The sequence below is a fragment of the Myxocyprinus asiaticus genome, chromosome 1 (assembly GCF_019703515.2).
Source record: "Myxocyprinus asiaticus isolate MX2 ecotype Aquarium Trade chromosome 1, UBuf_Myxa_2, whole genome shotgun sequence".
NCBI classification, from domain to species: Eukaryota; Metazoa; Chordata; class Actinopteri; order Cypriniformes; family Catostomidae; genus Myxocyprinus; species Myxocyprinus asiaticus.
In genome coordinates this window covers 49,371,277-49,394,021 of record NC_059344.1, presented here as the reverse complement: position 1 = coordinate 49,394,021, position 22,745 = coordinate 49,371,277, and the positions used below count along the sequence as shown (strand labels likewise).

The 22,745-nt window shown below is 38.8% G+C and overlaps 1 protein-coding gene across 9 annotated transcripts in view; it reads right to left on the bottom strand.

Annotated features, from left to right (window-relative positions):
- Positions 1–22,745, bottom strand: part of LOC127442937 (transcription factor 12-like) — a 145,953-nt gene that overhangs the window by 9,216 nt on the left and 113,992 nt on the right. For 3 of the 9 annotated variants that reach the window (XM_051701346.1, XM_051701355.1, XM_051701409.1), the window contains 4 exons: positions 19,994–20,135; positions 6,429–6,502; positions 3,747–3,818; positions 3,072–3,263 (listed from right to left, as the gene is read on the bottom strand). In XM_051701346.1, coding sequence (XP_051557306.1) covers positions 3,072–3,263; positions 3,747–3,818; positions 6,429–6,502; positions 19,994–20,135 — 480 coding nt within the window. The remainder of the gene's footprint in view (positions 1–3,071; positions 3,264–3,746; positions 3,819–6,428; positions 6,503–19,993; positions 20,136–22,745) is intronic. The other 6 variants (XM_051701382.1, XM_051701390.1, XM_051701416.1 and 3 more) reach the window with 3 other exon arrangements.

The window sequence follows — 22,745 nt, the reverse complement described above, 5'->3', positions numbered from 1 at the left end:
CTTCCCGCTAGAACTATGCTGCGCTTAAATTTGTTTCAGAGATGGAGCAAGTTAACAAATTTTGATATAAGATTACAATCAAGAAAGTAAACAGGATCGATTTTGATTTCATGTGACTTTAAAGATTGATTTTGCACTATTATTTTGAAATGGACACTCAGATACCATTTATCAGCATACTTAGTTTCCATCCAAACAAAATGACTTATTTACATATGGATACAGCAACAGTTTCACCAGCATTTGGCATTGGTGGCTTCCAAACACATCTGGATTTGATCAAGCTCTTGACATGCGATCAGCCAAGCAGTGGAGAAGAAACCATCGCAGCCCCTCTCTGACTGTCTGCCACACTACCCTTCTCACTACACACGTTAGCCTGCGATCTAGTTTCCTTTCTGAGTAGCAACAGGATTGGGAGTCATGGAGAAGGAAGAGCAGGGGGGGCATAGAAAGGGATGAAATGGGGGAGGAGATGTCTTTTCCCTCGCTTTTCCTTCAGGAATGCGTTCCTAAGTCACTGTTGGCCTCTGTTAACCTCCGGGCCGCCCAGCCCCAAACCCCCTTCCCCCACGCTCTAATCTCAGCACCACTCTCAACAGGTGTCCAAATAATTCTTTGTCTGTGGCAGAAGAGGAGCGGAGGAGGGGGATGCCGACCAAAGAAGGCGGCCATTTTCCTGTCTGGGCTTGATTACCATACAGCTGAGGCGCTCAGACACACACACACACACACACACGACTAAAGCGTCAGATTTCCTGAGTTGTTAAGAAAGAGGAGGGAAAAAAAGATAAGAGGGAGACAGAAAGAGAAAAGAGTGCACCAAAATAAAAGCACGCTGGGAGGGCTGAATCAGAACCTTGTCTGAGTGTGCGTTCGGGCTGAGACACTTTCACAGAGCTCTGTTTGTGTGTGTATGAACACATAGCACACTGACAGCAGTGTAATGGCTCCCACAGAAGAGGGACCCGACAACACTGTTCACTACAAACTGTCTGTCATTTTGCACCAATATCTCTTCTCATTTGCTTGAGTAAAATGGACCTCAGTTCACCATGACTGAAAATATGATGTGTCCAAGCCAAAATATTCATAAAACTCACTTGTCATTGTGCGATAAACCAGAGCTGTAAGAGTCCATGTGTTTCATTTACAGTAGGCTATAAGGCTATAAATGACTGTTGCCACAAAGAAGAGCTGTTAGAGTGGTGTGAAGAGATGCAGTTTTATTTAGATTTCTAAATGTGTTTCATTTACATAAGGCCATGAATTATTATTGGCACACAGAGTTGCATGACTGGTGTGAATACGGCAAATCTATTAGAAAGATATTCAGTGTTGACCCGACCAGTTATACAAAATGAATTTTTCTGTTTGCACATTATGCCGTCAATACACAGTTCAATATATGCTTTAACGTGACAAAGCATTCCAGACATTTATTGGCCGACTGAAACTATATATTAGAGCGCTGGGTTTTTCATTAGATAACTTTGGACAAACACAGTCAATCAATTTTGCAAACAGAATAACAGAGAGGAAGGTCATTTTTGCGGCGAAGCAAAATTTTAGATTGGAACTTTTTTTTACATGTTGCTTTTGTCTTTGGTCAAAAACAAAGACGTCTGCATTATTTCACTAGAGAGCAAGTGAAATGAAAGGGATACGTCACCCAAAAATTACAAATTTGACCGCATTTATTCACCTTTATGTTGTTCCAAATTCATATGACATTTTTTTATTGTCTAAATCATTAGAGGAAATGTTCAGCAGAAAGTAAGGGACTGCCCCTGTCCATAATCACTTTTACTGAATAGATAAAAAAATGCAAAGAAAGTTAATAAAGCGGTCACCATTAATACAGGTTTGGAACAACATGAGGGTGAGTAAATGATGACAGAATTTTCCTTTTTGGGCAAACTAGCCTAAGAAAAAAAGAAATGTAATGTTAATCTGAAGTTGGTAACACAATAACGTTCCAGTTTTTAACATTAGCTAACAACATTAGTAAACATGAACTAACAATAAACAATACTTTTACAGCATTTATTAATCTTGGTTAATGTTAATTTCAACTAAAATAGTTTTAAAATGTACATTTACATTTATTCATTTAGCAGATGCTTTTATCCAAAGCGACTTACAAATGAGGAGAACAACAGAAGTGAATCATCCTAGGGAGGCAGTAGTAACACAAGTGCAGTAATACAAGTTTAGATAAGAACCCCTAGCAAGGAGGATGAGAGACTTTTTAAATTTTTTTAAATTAAATGTTATTTTCTCCCAAAAATCTAATGTATTTGTTAATATCAGTTAACACACTCTAAACTAACATGAACTAACAATGAACAATTGTATTTTTATTAATTAATGTAAACCAAGATGAATAAATGCAGTAAAAAAATAAACATTTTCATTGTTTATTCATGATACCTTATGGATTAACTAATGTTAATAAATGGACTCTTATGGTAAAATGTTACCCTGAAATTTTTATCCAAATACAAGACAAAAAATGGCCACGATGGTTTCCTATTATTGGGAAACGGAAGGGAAAACCACTCTCTGGGTTGTTCCTGCTCTACAGCTGTGCACAAATCTTTCTGTAGAAGAGAATTAATGTCCTGGGATGGTGGGGGAGATACAGAGCACATTGGTTTAAGCAAGTCTCACATCAAGCCGGTCCCCACAGCCCCAGTAAGGAGCGCTTGTGTGCGGAAATATCTTCCAGACCGGCACTGATCTACTAGATTCTACTGTGACTGCTTTTCCCATTCAGCCAGTGGAACGCAGCTCACGGAGGGAGAATGAGCTTCGGTTTAGCCATTACGCTTGCGGAAAATATGTGGGTTTAAGTTCCAGTGCTCTCAGTGGAAAATAGTTAAGACTTCATTTTAAACAGGTGGCTCAACTCTGTTTTGGAGAGGCACAATGAAAAAAAAACATGCTTTTCTCTCTTTCTCATGCCTCTAATAAATGTAAGGGGCTTTGAACTTGAAAGGTTTAAACATTCAGCAGGCACTGAAACAAATAATAACAAAGTTTCCTCATAAGGGGAAAGTTGTCATTACCATAGGTGCTGTTCGGCTGGCAACCAATCCGGAAGCAGGAAAGTTGGCGCCAATGGCTGCGATTGCCCCGTTGTGTGCTTGTCCCAACAAGCTGTGGATGTCGCTAGACAGGGCGGCAGTGGAGCCCACCGCGTGGTTCCGGAGGACGTGAATCGCATCGTCCAGCCTGTCCAGCCGGTCCTCCATCCGAGACTGGAATGAGTTGAGAGAAAGGGGAAGTGGAGGAGAAAGGGAGGGGAAAAGACAGAACAACATATGCTTGAATGAAAACAAAGTATTACCAGAGATTTGAATGACATGGATTTTGACACTGAACCACAAAATGACACTCATCATAAAGCAAAATGCACTAAAAAAAACTTAGCATGAAGTAAAGAAAGAAAATACGAAAAAAGTGCAAGGCTAAACCATTTAAACAACATCTGGAGGAATAATCAAAACAAATCAATGACAGATTTCCGCTCCGCTAACTAACTGCAATATGGTGATTTTAATGCATCTAGTTCTGTATTCATCAAAGACAATCACTAAAAGATGAAAAGGACAAACAATAAAAGCATGATAAAAATAAACAGAAAACAAAAAGGAATCTGCAATCATGCAGAATCAAAGGAAAGCTGATGGCTGAACAGAAGAGAAGGACAGGAGGTGTCTGTCTAAAGAGCGGGAATATACCTCGCAGACATCCTTTAAGAAGGACATGGCATCCTGCAGATGCTCATGAAGCTGCTGGTGCACACGATTTTTCTACAGTCAGGAAGAGGAGAGCAGTGAGACACATACATTGGGACAACACAGAGAAGTAAGCAGGATTCACAAAAGACAGAGAGATCAGCAGAGAGCAGTAGGGATGTGGAAAATGACATTTTCGATGGGAATGACAAGTCTGTCTAAAGGAAGACTTATGTATTTGCAGTCACCGATCAAACATGTTTCTTAAGGGCTGTTCACACAATGACGTGTTTGTTTGTTCAAAAAACATCTAGATGGAGCGCAACAGAATGGAACAGAACGCAGGGGTCTCGAAAGCTGCTTTTAAAAGTTGAACTACTTTTAACTACATTAAAATTGTCTTCTTAAAAATGCAACACATGGCGCGAGGCACTGAAAAACCAAAAGATGTGATGCAACTGCCAAAGATGACCATCTGTATGTGTATAATAATAAAAAAAAAACATTGAATTATATTATGTGTGACAGTGTTACAGTAATTATCTTGAAGTTTATTGTTGCTTTAACAATTAAACGCATGCCTTGCATCTTTAGTGACCTGGGACCTCATCCCACCTCCTATACCTCATCCATTTTTTGGAGTTATGCCCCCACTTCTTTAGTATTCCTCAACCTTTCTCTTATAATTAGCATAACACAAAAAAGGATCATTAGGGACCCTAGGTATGTAATAGTGTCGCTTTTTTTGCGCTTCCATAAATTATATTTGTATGATTATTTCATACCTATATAAATTTACTATCACAGGATACCCATTTTTTTGTTTATTACAAGATAAATGAGTATTATTTTCATACAAATGACTACTATATCACATTGACTTCCTGTGTGACAATGGTGAATTATCAGTATTTCATATGCGTGTACACGTAAATATTATACACGCAATTTGTTACTCAAGGTGGTGCTCCTGTTTCAGTGCCGGGACTCTAAAGACCCAAGTACTGTATGTAATATTGTTTGTTGAAATAGCCATGCATTTAAGGGTTAAAGGGGATGAAGTTCGAAATGCTACTTTCTCTGAGAAGTTGCGTCTCTAAATTCATACCTTTTAAAGCACAGACACACACACATAAAAGAAGAAAATGTTCTGTTGTAATGAATCCTGCATCTGTCAGGTGACTAAACAGTGACTGAATTACTCTCTCTCTCTCTCTCTCTGTCCACAGGAACAACTCAGTTCCTGTGGACATTAATAATTTTCTTCCTGAGTGTATTTGTCTTATTTTCTTGTAAAAACATAGAAAAATCCTTAAAATAAGAAACAAATGTATTAAGAAGCAGAATGACAAGATATTAACAAAATTTTGTGGGGTGTATGCTTATAAAAAGAAAAAACTATTTGCCATTGAGGCAAGAAAAATAATAACTCACTCCATATGAGTGAGTCGAACTGGCTCCCCCAGCTGAGCCTGGTTTCTCCCAAGGTTATTTTCTCCATAAACTAACATCTTATGGAGTTTTGTGTTTCTTGCCACACTCGCCTTTTGCTTGCTCACGGGGGACCTAAAAACAATAATTTTTAAGGCATGATTTTCAGTCATTATTAATGTAAACCACACAATGAAGACTTTAAGACATTACAGACATTACAGCATAACTTTCTGTAAAGCTGCTTTGAAACGATGTGTGTTGTGAAAAGCGCTATACAAATAAAAATGACTTGACTTTTCCTTTTGAATTTAGTTTTTTTTTCTAACCCCATTGGCAAATATTTTTTTTCTTTTCTTTTTTTCTTCTTTTTTTTTTAAATAAGCATAAACCCCACCAAATTTTGTTAGATTTCTTTGAAAACAAGACAAATAATGTTTTGCCAACATTCGCAAGTAAATGTATCTTGTTTTAAGAATGTTTCGATATTTTTACTGGAAAACAAGACAAAAATGCTTCGCAAGAAAATGATTTTTGCAGTATAAAAAAGGGGGAAACTCTCAATAAACTCGCATGTCGACATTACTAATCAACTAGTCATTTGCTGGTCAACTAAACGACTTTGTTGACCATCTAGGCAGTTTATCAAATGTCGACATCCTGGTAGTTGTTCTAGTAACTAATTAAGTTGCACCATGGTTGGTTGATTGATACCCCACTCAGCCAATCACAGCTCATTTTCTGTATCCTGCAGCACCACTGTTCATGTCTTTCTAACTATAAGAATCCACTTGTGGCTGGCATACAAAGCATGAGAGTAAATATTTATCTACACACCCCATAGTGTGAATGCATGACGTGGGAAGGGAGGAGTGTGTGTGTGTAAAGTGATCTCCTGTTGTGGCTCAGCACTCCAGTCAGCCCTGGAATTCTGCAGCAGTGGATGTTGAACGCAGCAGCTGCCGGCACCCCACCCCTCGTTACACACCCTAACCAATCCCTTTCCACCCCCTTCATACACCCAGCCAATCTCCAGCCACCCTGGACGAAAGAGGACAGATGGCAGGAGACAAGCTCCAAGGGACAAGTATTGTTCAGTCCCTGCGGCCCCCTCCCTGTCCCATTCTTGACATTTGTCAGCAAGGAATGCCCATGTAAAGCTACCCCCTACCCTCCAGGAGCAAGTCATCTACTGACACAGTGTCCATTAAAAAGTGCACAGTGCCAAGGAGGAGGAAAGGAGAGAGTTCTTACTAGAGAATGGAGGGAGTTCTCGTAGTTTGGGGAGGAAGGTGCCTGTCCAGCTGCACGGGGCCACTGAGCTGTTCCTGTGGACAGAGAGAGAGAGAGAGAGTGAGTCAGTCACTGTTTAGTCACCTGACACATGCAGGATTCATTACAACAGAACAGAATTTATGTTAAAGGCCTGAAAAGAAAAAGCAATACAAATTAATGTTTCCTGCAACGCTACTCAATGACAGTGTTGTGTGTCTATTGCGTTGTCTTCACTGGTTGTGTGCAAAAAAAACAAACATCCAGCATGATCAGTGTAATCTGATTCATAAACAAATGACTATTATGGGCCAGTTCTTTCAATAAATTGGTCAAAATGACCAATTAATTGTTGAATCTGTCACTGTCAATCTGATACAGAATTAAAACATAATGCATTTACTGACTAGATGTTTATATGATGTACAGTTAAAAAGATACATTTATAAAAAAGTTTAAAAGAAATGTTATTTTAATAAAAAAAAAAAAAAAAAAAAAAAAAAAATTATAATTCAGTATTATTTTGTTAGTATGTTGTTTGGACCAATGCACACTGGTGTACAAAGTTCAGGACTCAATAGACTAAAACTAATTTCCAATCCTGATTCCAGCTATTCTCAATGTGGGCTGTTTTCCTTTAGGTCTCCAGACGCATCATTTCCTATGGCTGGGCCATATCCTGCAACGTGAGAAGGGTGCGTGGACAACCCTTACACATACATAAACAGAAACCAGTACTAAAGGACTAATTTCCCTTCAATAATGAAGTCATGACTAAAAAATGCTTGAAGAACAATGCAGGTCACTGATAAGGGCTTTGACCTGGATCATGAGTATCTTCCCTTGACACTAACACTGGTTGAGCTAAATGGAGGAGTCTGAATCATTCTAGACGTAACAGGATGAGACTATGACTCTCACTCAGATCTCAACTTCCACATACAACAATCAGCCACAACATTAAAATATTCTTCTCACCACATTTGTACAGAGTGGTTATCTGAGTTACTGTAGACTTCGTCAGTTCGAACCAGTCTGGCTATTCTCTGTTGACCTCTCTCATCAACAAGGTGTTTCAATCCGCAGAACTGCAGCTCACTGGATGTTTTTTGTTTCTGGCACCATTCGTAGTAAATTCTTGAGACTGTTGTGCATGAAAATCCCAGGAGATCAGCAGTTACAGAAATACACAAACCAGCCCATCTGGCACCAACAATAATGCCAAGCTCCAAATCACTGAGATCACATTTTTTCCCAATTCTGATGGTTATTGTGAACATTAACTGAAGCTGCTGACCTGTATCTGCCTGATTTTATGCACTGCACTGCTGCCACACAATTGGGTGATTAGATAATCACATGGATGATTGTTGGTGCCAGATGGGCTGGTATGAGTACAATTTCAAAGATTTACTCAGAATGGTGGCAAAAACAAAAAACATCCAGAGAGAGGCAGTTCTGTGGATGGAAATGCCTTGTTGATGAGAGAGGTCAACCGAGAATGGCCAGACTGGTTCGAACTGACAAAGTCTATGGTAACTCAGATAACCGCTCTGTACAACTGTGGTGAGAAGAATAAAATCTCAGAATGCTATTCTGAGATGCGGGTTGGCGCTGTTTTGGCGGCACAAGGGGGACATACACAGTATTAGGTAGAGGCTGGTCAGTGTATGCACTACTGAATGGTGACCAATCACATGTCAGCTGGTCTCAGGGGGTTATCACCACAGACAACGAGTGGGACACATCCCCACTAAAAAAATTCAGATTAGTGGTCAACCAATAAGGATTTTTAAATGACAGGTAACAGGTAACCCAAAAATGAAAATTCAGTCAGTTAAATTCAAACTTATCTTATTTCAAACCCATATGACTTTCTTTCTTATAAAGAACACACAAGGAGATACTTTAATAAATATCTTGGCCCATTTTTTTTTTTTTTTTTTTTTTACAATACAATGGCAGTGACTAGTGCCTCACTTCAAAGCTTAAGAAAGCACCCATAAGTATCATAAAAGCAAATTGTGCGTCATATTTCAAGTCTTCTGAAGGCATAGATTTTGGTGAAATTGAAGTAATTTTTAATTGAAAATCATGACATCCGTTGCACTTTAATTAGCGGTCACGAACATGCAACAGATGTCAAGATTTCAATGAAAAATTACTTCAATTTTGGGTTGTTTCTCACCAAAACCATTATCATATGTCTTCAGAAGACTTGGATTATGATGCATGAGTCACATGTACTACTTTTTTGATGCATTTGGATCCTTTTAAGTTAAAAGTGAGGCACTATCCACAAAAGATATGCTGTGATATTAACGAAAACTTCTTTTGTGATCCACATAAAGTCATAAAAATTTCGAACAACATGTGAGTGATCGAATTATAACAGATTTGTAATTTTTGTATGAACTATTCCTTTATCAAAAAAAGGACCTACAGTGCTGTGAAAAAGTGTTTACCCCTTCCTGATTTCTTCTATTTTTGTGCATTTTTCATACTAAATTGTTTTAGATCTTCAAACATGATATAACATAAAACGAAGGCAACATGAGTAAACACAAAATACAGTTTTCAAATATATATACACTGGCGGTCAAAAGTTTGGAATAATGTACAGATTTAGCTGTTTCAGAAGGAAATTGGTAATTCACCAAAGTGAATTCAACTGATCAAAGTATAGTCAGGACATTAGTGATGAAAAAAACAGCACCATAACTATTTGAAAAAAAGTCATTTTTAATCAAATCTCGACAGGCCCCATTTCCAGCAGCCATCACTCCAACACCTTATCCTTGAGTAATCATGCTAAGTTACTAATTTGGTACTAGAAAATCTCTTGCCATTATATCAAACACAGCTGAAAGCCAGTTGGTTCATTAAATGAAGCTTAACATTGTGTTTGTTTTTGAGTTGCCACAGTATGCAATAGACAAGCATGTCTTAAGGTCAATATTTGGTCAAAAATGGCAAAAAAGAAACAGCTTACTCTAGAAACTCGTCAGTCAACCATTGTTTTGAGGAATAAAGGCTATACATTGCTTGAAATTGCCAAAAAACTGAAGATTTCATACAAAGGTGTACACTACAGTCTTCAAAGACAAAGGACAACTGGCTCTAACAAGGACAGAAAGAGATGTGGAAGGCTCAGATGTACAACTAAACAAGAGAATAAGTACATCAGAGTCTCTAGTTTGAGAAATAGACGCCTCACATTTCCTCAGCTGACAGCGTCACTGAATTGTACCTGCTCAACACCAGTTTCATGTACAACAGTAAAGAGAAGACTCAGAGGTACGGGCCTTATGGGAAGAATTGCAAAGAAAAAGCCACTTTTGAAACAGAAAAACAAACAGAAAAGGTTAGAGTGGGCAAAGAAACACAGACATTGGACAACAGATAATTGGAAAAGAGTGTTATAGATCTTAAACCCATTGAGCATTTGTGGGATCAGCTAGACTATAAGGTGCGTGAGAAGTGCCCGACAAGACAGCCACATCTATGGCAAGTGCTACAGGAAGCATGGGGTGAAATGTCACCTGAGTATCTAGACAAACTGACAGCTAGAATGCCAAGGATCTGCAAAGCTGTCATTGCTGCACGTGGAGGATCTTTTAATGAGAACTCTTCGAAGTAGTTTAAGAAGTTCTGAACATTTTTTTCAAATTGTAATAGTAATATTTCATGTTATTAATGTCCTGTCTATACATTGTGATCCATTGAATGCCACTTTGGTGAATTAAAGTACCAATTTCTATCCATAAGAGCAAAATCTTATTCCAAACCTTTGGTCGCCAGTGTGCGTATATATATATATATATATATATACAGTTGTACTCAAAAGTTTGCATACCCTTGGAGAATTGGTAATATATATACCATTTTTAAAGAAAACATGAGTGAGCAGGCAAAACACATTTCTTTTATTTCTTATGGGATTCATATTCAACTGTAGGTTATAACAGAATGGCACAATCATAAAACAAAACATGGCAACAAAGAAAAAAATGAAATTACCCCTGTTCAAAAGTCTGCATACCCTTAGTTCTTAATACTGTGTATTGCCCCCTTTAGCATCAATGACAGCGTGCAGTCTTTTGTAATAGTTGTCTATGCGGCCCCAAATTCTTGCAGGTGGTAAAGCTGCCCATTCGTCTTGGCAAAATGCCTCCAGGTCATGCAAAGTCTTTGGTCGTCTTGCATGAACCGCACGTTTGAGATCTCCCCAGAGTGGCTCGATGATATTAAGGTCAGGAGACTGTGATCAGAACCTTCAACTTTTTCTGCTTTAACCACTGGAGGGTCTACTTGGTCTTGTGCTTAGGGTCATTGTTGTGCTGGAAAGTCCAAGAGCGTCCCATGCGCAGCTTTCGTGCAGAAGAATGCAAATTGTCTGCCAGTATTTTCTGATAACATGCTGCATTCATCTTGCCATCAATTTTCACAAGATTCCCCATGCCTTTAGAGCTCACACACCCCCAAAACATCAGTGAGCCACCACCATGCTTCACAGTGGGGATGGTATTCTTTTCACTATAGGCCTTATTGACCCCTCTCCAAACATAGCGCTAATGTTTGTGACCATAAAGCTGTATTTTGGGCTCGTCACTCCAAATTACAGTGTGCCAGAAGCTGTGAGGTGTGTCAAGGTGTTGTCGGGCATATTGTAACCAGGCTTTTTTGTGGCATTGGTGCAGTAAAGGCTTCTTTCTGGCAACCCGACCATGCAGCTCATTTTTGTTCAAGTATCGTCGTATTGTGCTCCTTGAAACAACCACACCGTCTTTTTCCAGAGCAGCCTGTATTTCTCCTGAGGTTACCTGTGGGTTTTTCTTTGTATCCCGAACAATTCTTCTGGCAGTTGTGACTGAAATCTTTCTTGGTCTACCTGACCTTGGCTTGGTATCAAGAGATCCCCAAATTTTCCACTTCTTAATAAGTGACTGAACAGTACTGACTGGCATTTTCAAGGATTTGGATATCTTTTTATATCCTTTTCCATCTTTATAAAGTTCCATTACCTTGTTATGCAGGTCTTTTGACAGTTCTTTTCTGCTTCCCATGGCTCAGTATCTAGCCTGCTCAGTGCATCCATGTGAGGGCTAACAAACTCATTGACTATTTATACACACACACTAATTGCAATTTAAAAAGCCACAGGTGTGGGAAATTAACCTTTAATTGCCATTTAAACCTGTGTGTGTCACCTTGTGTGTCTGTAACAAGGCCAAACATTCAAGGGTATGTAAACTTTTGATCAGGGCCATTTGGGTGATTTCTGTTATCATTATGATTTAAAAATTTCTGCCAGGGTATGCAAACTTTTGAGCACAACTGTAATATATATATATATATATATATATATATATATATATATATATATATATATATATATATATACACAGGTGCATCTCAATAAATTAGAATGTTGTGGAAAAGTTCATTTATTTCAGTAATTCAACTCAAATTGTGAAACTCGTGTATTAAATAAATTCAATGCACACAGACTGAAGTAGTTTAAGTCTTTGGTTCTTTTAATTGTGATGATTTTGGCTCACATTTAACAAAAACCCACCAATTCACTATCTCAAAAAATTAGAATATGGTGACATGCCAATCAGCTAATCAACTCAAAACACCTGCAAAGGTTTCCTGAGCCTTCAAAATGGTCTCTCAGTTTGGTTCACTAGGCTACACAATCATAGGGAAGACTGCTGATCTGACAGTTGTCCAGAAGACAATCATTGACACCCTTCACAAGGAGGGTAAGCCGCAAACATTCATTGCCAAAGAAGCTGGCTGTTCACAGAGTGCTGTATCCAAGCATGTTAACAGAAAGTTGAGTGGAAGGAAAAAGTGTGGAAGAAAAAGATGCACAACCAACCGAGAGAAACGCAGCCTTATGATTGTCAAGCAAAATCGATTCAAGAATTTGGGTGAACTTCACAAGGAATGGACTGAGGCTGGGGTCAAGGCATCAAGAGCCACCACACACAGACATGTCAAGGAATTTGGCTACAGTTGTCGTATTCCTCTTGTTAAGCCACTCCTGAACCACAGACAACGTCAGAGGCGTCTTACCTGGGCTAAGGAGAAGAAGAACTGGACTGTTGCCCAGTGGTCCAAAGTCCTCTTTTCAGATGAGAGCAAGTTTTGTATTTCATTTGGAAACCAAGGTCCTAGAGTCTGGAGGAAGGGTGGAGAAGCTCATAGCCCAAGTTGCTTGAAGTCCAGTGTTAAGTTTCCACAGTCTGTGATGATTTGGGGTGCAATGTCATCTGCTGGTGTTGGTCCATTGTGTTTTTTGAAAACCAAAGTCACTGCACCCGTTTACCAAGAAATTTTGGAGCCCTTCAGGCTTCCTTCTGCTGACCAGCTTTTTAAAGATGCTGATTTCATTTTCCAGCAGGATTTGGCACCTGCCCACACTGCCAAAAGCACCAAAAGTTGGTTAAATGACCATGGTGTTGGTGTGCTTGACTGGCCAGCAAACTCACCAGACCTGAATCCCATAGAGAATCTATGGGGTATTGTCAAGAGGAAAATGAGAAACAAGAGACCAAAAAATGCAGATGAGCTGAAGGCCACTGTCAAAGAAACCTGGGCTTCCATACCACCTCAGCAGTGCCACAAACTGATCACCTCCATGCCACGCCGAATTGAGGCAGTAATTAAAGCAAAAGGAGCCCCTACCAAGTATTGAGTACATATACAGTAAATGAACATACTTTCCAGAAGGCCAACAATTCACTAAAAATGTTTTTTTTTATTGGTCTTATGATGTATTCTAATTTTTTGAGATAGTGAATTGGTGGGTTTTTGTTAAATGTGAGCCAAAATCATCACAATTAAAAGAACCAAAGACTTAAACTACTTTAGTCTGTGTGCACTGAATTTATTTAATACACGAGTTTCACAATTTGAGTTGAATTACTGAAATAAATTAACTTTTCCATGACATTCTAATTTATTGAGATGCACCTGTATATATATATATATATATATATATATATATATATATATATATATATATATATATATATATATATATATATATTATTTTATTGAAGCAAAAAAGTTAGCCAACACATATATCATCCATGTGAAAAACTAACTTCCCCCTTAAACTTAATAGCTGGTTGTGCCACCTTTAGTAGCAACAACTGCAACCAAACACTTCCAATAACTGGAGTTCAGTCTTTCAAAATGCTGTGGTGAAATTTTGGCCCACTCTTCTTTGTAGAACTGCTTTAGTTCAGCCACACTGGAGGGTTTTTGAGCATGAACTGCCCATTTAAGGTCCTGCCACAGCATCTCAATTGGGTTCAAGTCAGGACTTTGACTAGGCCACTCCAAAAAGTTGCTTCTTTTGAGACCCAGGCCCTGGCCCTGAAGCAGCAAAGCATTCCCACACCATCACACTACCACCACCATGCCTAACCATAGGTATGATGTTCTTTTTGTGGAATTCTGTGTTTGATTTATGCTAGATGTAACGTGACCCCTGTTTTCCAAACAATTCCACTTTCAACTCATCAGTCCACAGAACATTCTCCCAAAATGTTTGAGGATCATCAAGGTGTGTTTTGGCAAAATTCAGACGAGCCCTAATGTTCTTCTGGGTTAGCAGTTGTTTTCAACTCGCCACTCTTCCATAGATGGCATTTTTGGCCAGTGTCTTTCTGATAGTGGGATCATGAACTATGACCTTATTGATGCAAGAGAGGCCTGCAGTTCCTTGGATGTTGTCCTTGGCTTTTTTGTTACTTCTTGATGAGTTGTCGCTGTGCTCTTTGGAAGGTCGGCCACTTCTGGGAAGGTTCACTACTGTGCCCAGTTTTCTCCATTTGGAGATAATGGTTCTAATTGTGGTTCTTTAGAGACCCAGAGCCTTTGAAATAGCTTTGTAACCCTTCCCAGACTGATGTATTTCAATCACCTTTTTCCTCATCATTTCTGGAATTTCTTTCGAACTTAGCATAGTGTGCTACTAGGTGAGAGCTTTTAGCTAACTTCATGCTGCTGAAAAAGTTCTATTTAGGTGTTGATTTGATTGATGAGCAAACAATCCACTACAGAAAGTCTTGCATGGAGATTGTGGCATGTCTTTAAAAAAACAGGTCAAGTGCCCTTAATGGAGCATGACCCAGCTTTTGGCTTATTTACATAAATCAGGAGGGAGACTGGCATTCTCCTTCCTTAAACCGTACTCCAACTGCGACCAAACCAGGCGCAGAGCCAAATATTAACTACAAGTGCTTTGTTTATATCAGAGATTTCCTATTTTGCCAGCTGTCATAACTGTTCAGATGGGCCTGTTCTGGTCATTTGTATAGTAAGAGTATTTCTTCAGAAACTCCCAGTGAATGCAAAAATAATTTCAGAGTCTAAACTCAATATCACAAAGAAATATAATTACTTATTTTGTTCCTTTAGTGAAAAACGGATTTTACTCTAACCCTAATCTTGCATTAAACATTTTAAATCTATTTGGCTACATTGGCTTTTGGTCTGAATGATAGCTCCTCTAATTGAAAAAATATTTAAAGTAATTTCAGAGCAAATACATATTAAAAAGATATATTTCAAACATCTTTAAAAGGCTGGAAAAAAATTATATATATATATATATATATATATATATATATATATATATATATATTATTTTTTAGCTATACTGCCCAGCCTTACACTCCTCTGACAGGAACCTTATCAAGTAAAGATTTTCCAACCATTCATTCCCTCCAAAGTGTAAGCAGCTCTCATTTCAAGGAATTTGCTAAAACACAAAAGTCCTCAGAAGCAGACTTTCATTAAGGGCCTATTAAAAATAACTTTGGAGCAGGAAACTCTCCCTCTCCCAGCACAAAGAGAGCACAGCATTTAATATGGCCTCCTCACCGGTGGCCAGCTTGACAAATGAGTGTGGGCATGTGTGGCACTCCGAAAGTGGTGCTCGGCTCTAATTAGATTGTAATGGCAATGAGCGGGTCTATTGGTTGAGTTTAAAAACTAATCCTAAGAAACATATGGATGTGCTTCAGCTTAATCATAACATCATGAAGCAATGTGCACCAACCTAAAAGATCAGCCTAATCAAAGAGCTTCAATAAATAAAAGGCCCTGGATATCAAAGGTAGCTTTGACTGTAAATCAGCTTAATGATGTGATAAAACCGTAGGCAGAGAGAATGACAAATAGTGTGCCAAATTTGACTAAATACTAGTAATGGACCAATGTATCAACCAGGGCGATGAATCTGCCGTTATTTGGCCAATTTGAGATTATCGGCATAACTGTGCATGCAATGCTTATGCTGAAGTTGTCATAATGCTTGGTGTCAGTTCCAAAATCTGCCATATATATATATATATAGTATATAAACATATATGTTTATATTTATATTTATATATCTTTCTCTTACTTAATTTAAAATAATTCTGTATAATTGTAATGCATTAAATTACATAATTCTGACTATCAGCCACCCTGCTCTCTAGATATCGGTAGTGATAATTTTAGAAAATCCAATATAAGTCGACCACTACTAAATTCGTCTGCGTTAATGTTTAAATAATTTTTTTTAGTAAAACAACTTTAAGCATTCAGAAAACACTGGATAGGCTGTGCTGGGATGTCTGGAAGTGACACCATGAGGTACAGGTTGGTATGTGGAGAGTAAGGCTTTCTCTGAGCTGAGTCATTCTCTCTCCCCCTCACTTTCTCTCAGTCAGCCAGGCTAATAAATGAGGATCTTTGCAGGCCAGTCTGTCACGGGCAACAGCTGTGTGAGGAAAGGGGCAACAGCTGAGGATGAGGAGTGGGATAGACACTGACACAGCCGTCACATCTATATCACTGAACACAACTGCCCACTCACTGAAACAACATACTGAAGACCTACCATTTGCAGCTAGAGATAGGCCGCTAATCGGTTTGACCGATATTTTTACCGATATTCACACTTTTCAATTTAATAGGTAACCTGTAATTAAATATAGTTAGACTATATTATAGTCTATCAATAAATGGTGTCCCCTCAATGGTAAAGTTAGTTACCAATTAAATGTATTTTACCATAAATGACTCATTACAGCCATTCACTTTCAAGTAAGAAATACACAGCATTTTAGCAGGTGGACATATACACAAAAACTAAAATACATTTGTGACCATTTAGCTCAAAAAGCAACTTTCCATAAATTTAATGGCATAAATATTCTTCTAATTATTAAAATATTCATCAAGCATTTTATGTTTTTATTGCGGTAATCTAAAGATTAATTATTTTGTGTCAAAGAATAATGAATAAAAATCAGATCTGTTTATCAGTTATTAGTCACTTAACAAAATACTCAAGAAATATCCGTCTATCTCTACAGAATATCTGTCTATCTCTATTTGTAGCACCTGGTCTCTTTTTCTCACCTGCTGTGCCTATACATTATTTTTTCATTTCAACTAACTGTGTATCAGTCCTGTCAGCCGCTGATAAAATCTTCACAGTGGTAGTTTATTTATCCACCCCTAACCAGGGCACAAGCTCCCCCGACACTATCTTCAAACTGAGTCGTTGAGGGACAATGTGTTTACTCAATGACATGAGGAGGACAGGGCTCTGGGTTTGTGCAGCCACACGGCATCAGTGTGACACGTGAGTCAAGCAGTCGAGACCGCAGGACTTAGGGGAGGGAGCTGACACTTGCTGTGAAAGCAGATAGAAGTGTCTGATAGCACGCCTGTTATGGTGATGACAAACCACAGTGATTCTTTGGTAGATACAGACTAATTCTAGCATCCCAGATCCAATTTGTAACTAAATGTGTTTATGTCTGAAAAAGTTTTCCATTGTAGTATTGTGTATATCCATTAATGAAAGCTGGATGAAATTATTGTCTCCAAGCCACTTCTAATAGATCAACCAACCAACTAAATAAACAAACAAACAAACAAACAGAAAGTATAAGTTAAATGTTAAGGATGACAGTTCTGTGTGTTGAGCGTTTAATACAGAGTATATACAGTGGCCAAACAAAAAGCACTTGGACAATTAAACCACACTTAAAATGTCTGAATGTCATTGCATTAGATACATAAATATCAAACCATGTGGCATTTATTTTACACAATGATAGCATAAGCACATTTGAAAAGCAAAACATTTCACAAAAAGATGCTTATGCGGTTGTAAAAGATAAAACTATAACTACACTGTTCTAAATTAAGACAAAAAGTATTTTTTAAACATTCTGGTTGTCAAAATGTAGTGGAACATTTACAGTACAGTGCTGTGATAAAGTATTTGATTTCTTCTGTTTTTGTGTATTTTTCATACTAAATTGTTTTAGATCTTCAAATGAGATATAAAACAAAGGCAACCTGAGTAAACACAAAAAACAGTTTTCAAATATATATATATATATATATATATATATTTTATTGAAGCAAAAAAGTTATCAAACACCTATATCACCCATGTGAAAAACTAACTGCCCCCTTAAACTTAATAGCTGGTTGTGCCACCTTTAGCAGCAACAACCGCAACCAAATGCTTCCAATAACTGAAGATCAGTCTTTCACAACACTGTGGTGGAATTTTGGTCCACTTTTCTTTGCAGAACTGCTTTAGTTCAGCCACACTGGAGGGTTTTTGAGCATGAACTGCCCATTTAAGGTCCACCTTTGACTAGGCCACTCCAAAACTTTAATTTAGCTTCTTCTGAGCCATTCAGAGGTGGATTTACTCCTATGCTTTGGATCATTGTCTTGCTGCATAATCCAATTGTGCTTGAACTTTAACTCACGGACTGATGACTGGCTGTTCTCCTTTAGGATTTTCTGGTAGAGAGTAGTTTCCCTCAATTATTGCAAGTCGCCCTGGCCCTGAAGCAGAAAAGCATCCCCACACCATCACACTGCCACCACCATACCTGACCGTAGGTATGATGTTCTTTTTGTGGAATTCTATGTTTGATTTCCACCAGATGTAACGGGACCCCTGTTTTCCAAACAGTTTAACTTTCGACTCATCAGTCCACAGAACATTCTCCCAAAAGGTTTGAGGATCATCAAGGTGTGTTTTGGCAAAATTCAGACGAGTCTTAATGTTCTTCTGGGTTAGCAGTGGTTTTTGCCTCGCCACTCTTCCATGGATGGCATTTTTAGCCAGTGTCTTTCTGATAGTGAAGTCATGAACAGTGACCTTTATTGATGTGAGAGAGGTCTGCAGTTCCTTGGATGTTGTCCTTGGCTTTTTTGTGACTTCCTGGAAAAGTCATTGCTGTGCTCTTGGAGGCATTTTGGAAGGTTGGCCACTTCTGGGAAGGTTCTCCATTTGGAGATAATGGCTCTCACTGTGGTTCTTTGGAGACCTAGAGCCTTTGAAACAGCTTTGTAACCCTTCCCAGACTGATCCATTTCAATCACCTTTTTCCTAATTTCTGGAATTTTGACCTTGGCATAGTGTGCTATTGGATGAGAGCTTTTAGCCAACTACATGATGCTGAAAAAGTTCTATTTATGTGTTGATTTGATTGAACAGGATGGCAGTAATCAGGCAGTAATCAGGCCTGGGCTTGTCTAGTCCAGCTGAACCCCATTATGAATGCATTTTCATAGATTTGGGGATTTAGTAACTAAGGGGGAAGATATTTTTTCATACAGGCCCAGCTGGTATTGGGTAACTTTTTTGCTTCAATAAATAACATTATCATTTAAAAACTGTATTTTGTGTTTAATCAGATTGCCTTTGTTTTATGTTAGATTTTGTTTGAATTTTTGAAACAATTTAGTATGAGACATACACAAAAACAGAAGAAATCAGGATGGGGGCAAATACTTTTTTACAGCAATGTACATCCTCTGCTTGGTCTTTTGTGTGAACTTGAGGGAACTGGCGTGATACATTTTAGTAAAAATGACCTTAGTTCAAAGTGAATCGATAGCAAAACCTGCTAAGAAAATTTAACTTAGACCTGAGTAAAGCTCTTGTATCCTTTGATGCCACTTGGTTTAATATTCTGACATCTATGCCAACAGTTTTCAAACTGGAGACCAGGGACCTTCAGGGGGTGCTAGGAGGTCAGCTACAGATACCACCATTCACTTGCACTGTATGAACCTACAGAGCGGAGATATTCTTCCAAAAATCTTTGTTTGTGTTCTGCTGAAGAAAGCAAGTCATACACATCTGGAATGGCATGAGGGTGGGTAAATGAATTTTTTTTTTGGGGTGAACTATCCCTTTAATAATTTATTTTGGCTTTAGTACAACAACAATTATTTAATTATTATTTAAAGTCAATTATTTAATAATAAAAAAATAAATAAAGTTTTTTATATACATCACAATTACTACTGTAAATTTCTCAAACACTGTAAATAGGTCTATATACTTAAAAATATATATTGCTGCCTTTATATTTAAGGAAGGGAGTCCCCTCAAAAGGGGATCATCATTTTGGGGGGTCCTTAACAAAAAGTTTGAAACCCCTGATCTATGCAATGTATGTGTGTGGGGTCAGAGAGGCAGACTGGTGCACTACCTGCCCTTCCTGTGGGGCCGCTGGCCGTCACCACTGTACCTGCTGTGGCAGCCCCCGCCTGAACTGTCAGCGGAGAAGGAGAGCCCACTGGAGTGGAAGGGTTCGAGGGGAAACTACTGCTGGTGTGGTCAGGAGAATAGATCTGTAAACAAGAGTGAGAGAAAGTGAGAAATCAGCCTGTGAGGTAAACCTGCAACCTGTCGTTTCCGACCCCAGCTTTACAGCCATGGTTAGCATCTCTCAGTCTGTGCTCAACCAAAATTGGCTCATCAAATCTGCTAATTTTACAAGCAGAGCGTCCGTAAAAAAAGGCTCACAGTCTTTTAACAAACTAAGCCGGCCTTTATAACATCTGCAAACACACACACACACACACACACACACACACACACACACACACACACACACACACACACACACACACACACACACCCTTCCTGCACTCAGAATACTGTGACACCTGCAGTCCAGCAAGCCTTGCCTGGCTCTCTGACACATCTGTGGTTGTTATTATGTCAAAGCCTGGGCCCACGCCACACACTTGCTGCATGTTGCACATCACAAGTGAAACCACATGAGCACAAAAGATCACAACCCCACAACTGCTAAGAGGGAAAACAAAAAAAGGTGATAATACACTCTATTGCATTCAGATCACCCGCAAATCCAGTTTATATGGCTTTATCATGCTGAATATGTCACTCCTAATACATAATAGAGAGGAGATGGAGGAATAGAGAAAGCAAGGCAGATGATGCAGAGCAAGAGAGAAAGAGAGAGAGAGAGGGGACATGGTCATTAATCTCTCTTTTTGGAGCTCATTAGAGTGAATGAGTCTGGCCTGTGGCTGTGTGGATGGCCATCTCGGGCTCATCTTCAGTTATGGATGAGAGGTAATAAAGCCTCTCCATGCCTGCCCAGTAAACAGCAACCGAGACCGGCACAGCCCCGCTCACTCGGCAATAAACAAACAGATGCCATGATGGAGGAAGGCCTCCAGCCTCTCTCTTATCATGAAACACCGCTGATGTTGCTTGCGAAGGCATCCTGTCTCAAAGAAATTTTGTTTTAGAGACTTCTAGAGAAAGGATTTTGTGTTAAGCCAAATGTCGGATGAAAGTAAACATCCAAGCATTGCTTATCGTGTATTTTGCTAAATAAAAAATCCTAAATAAAAAAAGGTTTTAGGTCCAGTAATGGAAAACACTATGACATTTTCAGGTTTTGATCCCAATTATTTGTCAGGATTTTTGAGAATAAACGGCTCTAAAGTTGTGGGACATCAATTGCCGGGGATCATGAAGTCCATTTGACTTAAAAACACATAAAAATGCGGATACTATCATTATTAATCTTCTTATTAAACCCTAAATACCACACTTTTGTGTTTCAATCAACTCTGCAAATCCTGCCCAGGGCTTTAGTACAGTACATTAATCTCTCAGAGTAGACAAACAGAGAGATGTTAACCATTCATTTCCTGATAAAGAAGATTTAAAAGTTGGTTTCTGTAGAATTTTACCTAGATGGGACAGTTCACCCAAAAATGAAAATTCTGTCACCATTTACTCACCCTCAACATTATGTTGTTCTAAACCCATATGACTTACTTTCTCCAGAGGAACAAAATAAGGAGTTGTTAAGCAGGATGTTAGCTTCAGTCACGATTCACATTTATTAAATTTTTTAAAATACAATGAAAGTGAACGGTGACTGAGGCTATCACTCTGCCTAACATCTCCTTTTGTGTTCCATGGAAGAAAGCAAGCCATATATGTTTGGAACAAACAGTGAGTAAATAATGACAGATTTTTCAAGTGATAACAATGACTAATCACCTGTACAATGCAATATCTGAGCAGTCTTAAATGTGCCAGTGAACGTCCCCTCCACCCTTGTGATTCAGGGCCTCTTATAGCTCTGACTCCTGACCAAATGAGTTGAGGCCAGCCGTTCTGAGCATCCCAGCCAACTTCTGCTATATTTCTAGTGCAACATCGCTCATTTTACAAACAACAAACGGATCTCCTCCCCCTCATCAGTCACGCTGCTCTCTGCCAGTGGGTGACCAATGAGCACGAACCATCCAAAAGGAACCATAACAAAAGCGACACAATGGGCGACCCGCAGAGCTGAGGCGCATCAGTTAGGTCGTTTCCCCCTCCCCTTGTCTCATTCTCTCTCTCCTGTCCTTCCACCCCAGCCTAACCATGTCCGTTTCACTGTGGCTTTATCATGCAAATAGAATTGAGTCTGAAATTCAAAAAGACTTAATTTGTGATTATCTTTCTTGTCTGTGTGTGTGTGCCAGCGAGTGCACTTGTGGCTCGGCAAGCCTCACCCACAGTATCGTATTACATTTTTCCTTCTGTCCTTTCTTTCCTCTATCAAAGAGGAGTGATTAGATGTCTAATTTCTCAGAATAGCAGGGCACAAAGACAGGATATCAAAGAAAACTCAAGGTTAGAAAAAAGCTCTCGCCACCACCTTGTCCTCAGCGGCGAAGTGAGTCTACGGCTCTCTCGTCTGAAACAGTGCTGAATCAGTCCAGATGTGTTCCTACTTTAAAAAAACGTTTGTTGTGACTTACTGTAGAATAAGCAAGTCTGCAGGATTTTTTTAATTTTTTTTAAGCTAAATAAGTCTTTAAGTTAAGCTCGGAAAGTTTTAGAGGTTATTGTAATCTCCAGTTTCAGGGACACATTAGGAAATAGCACGAATGCCAGCACTCATTATCTAAACCGACATATAA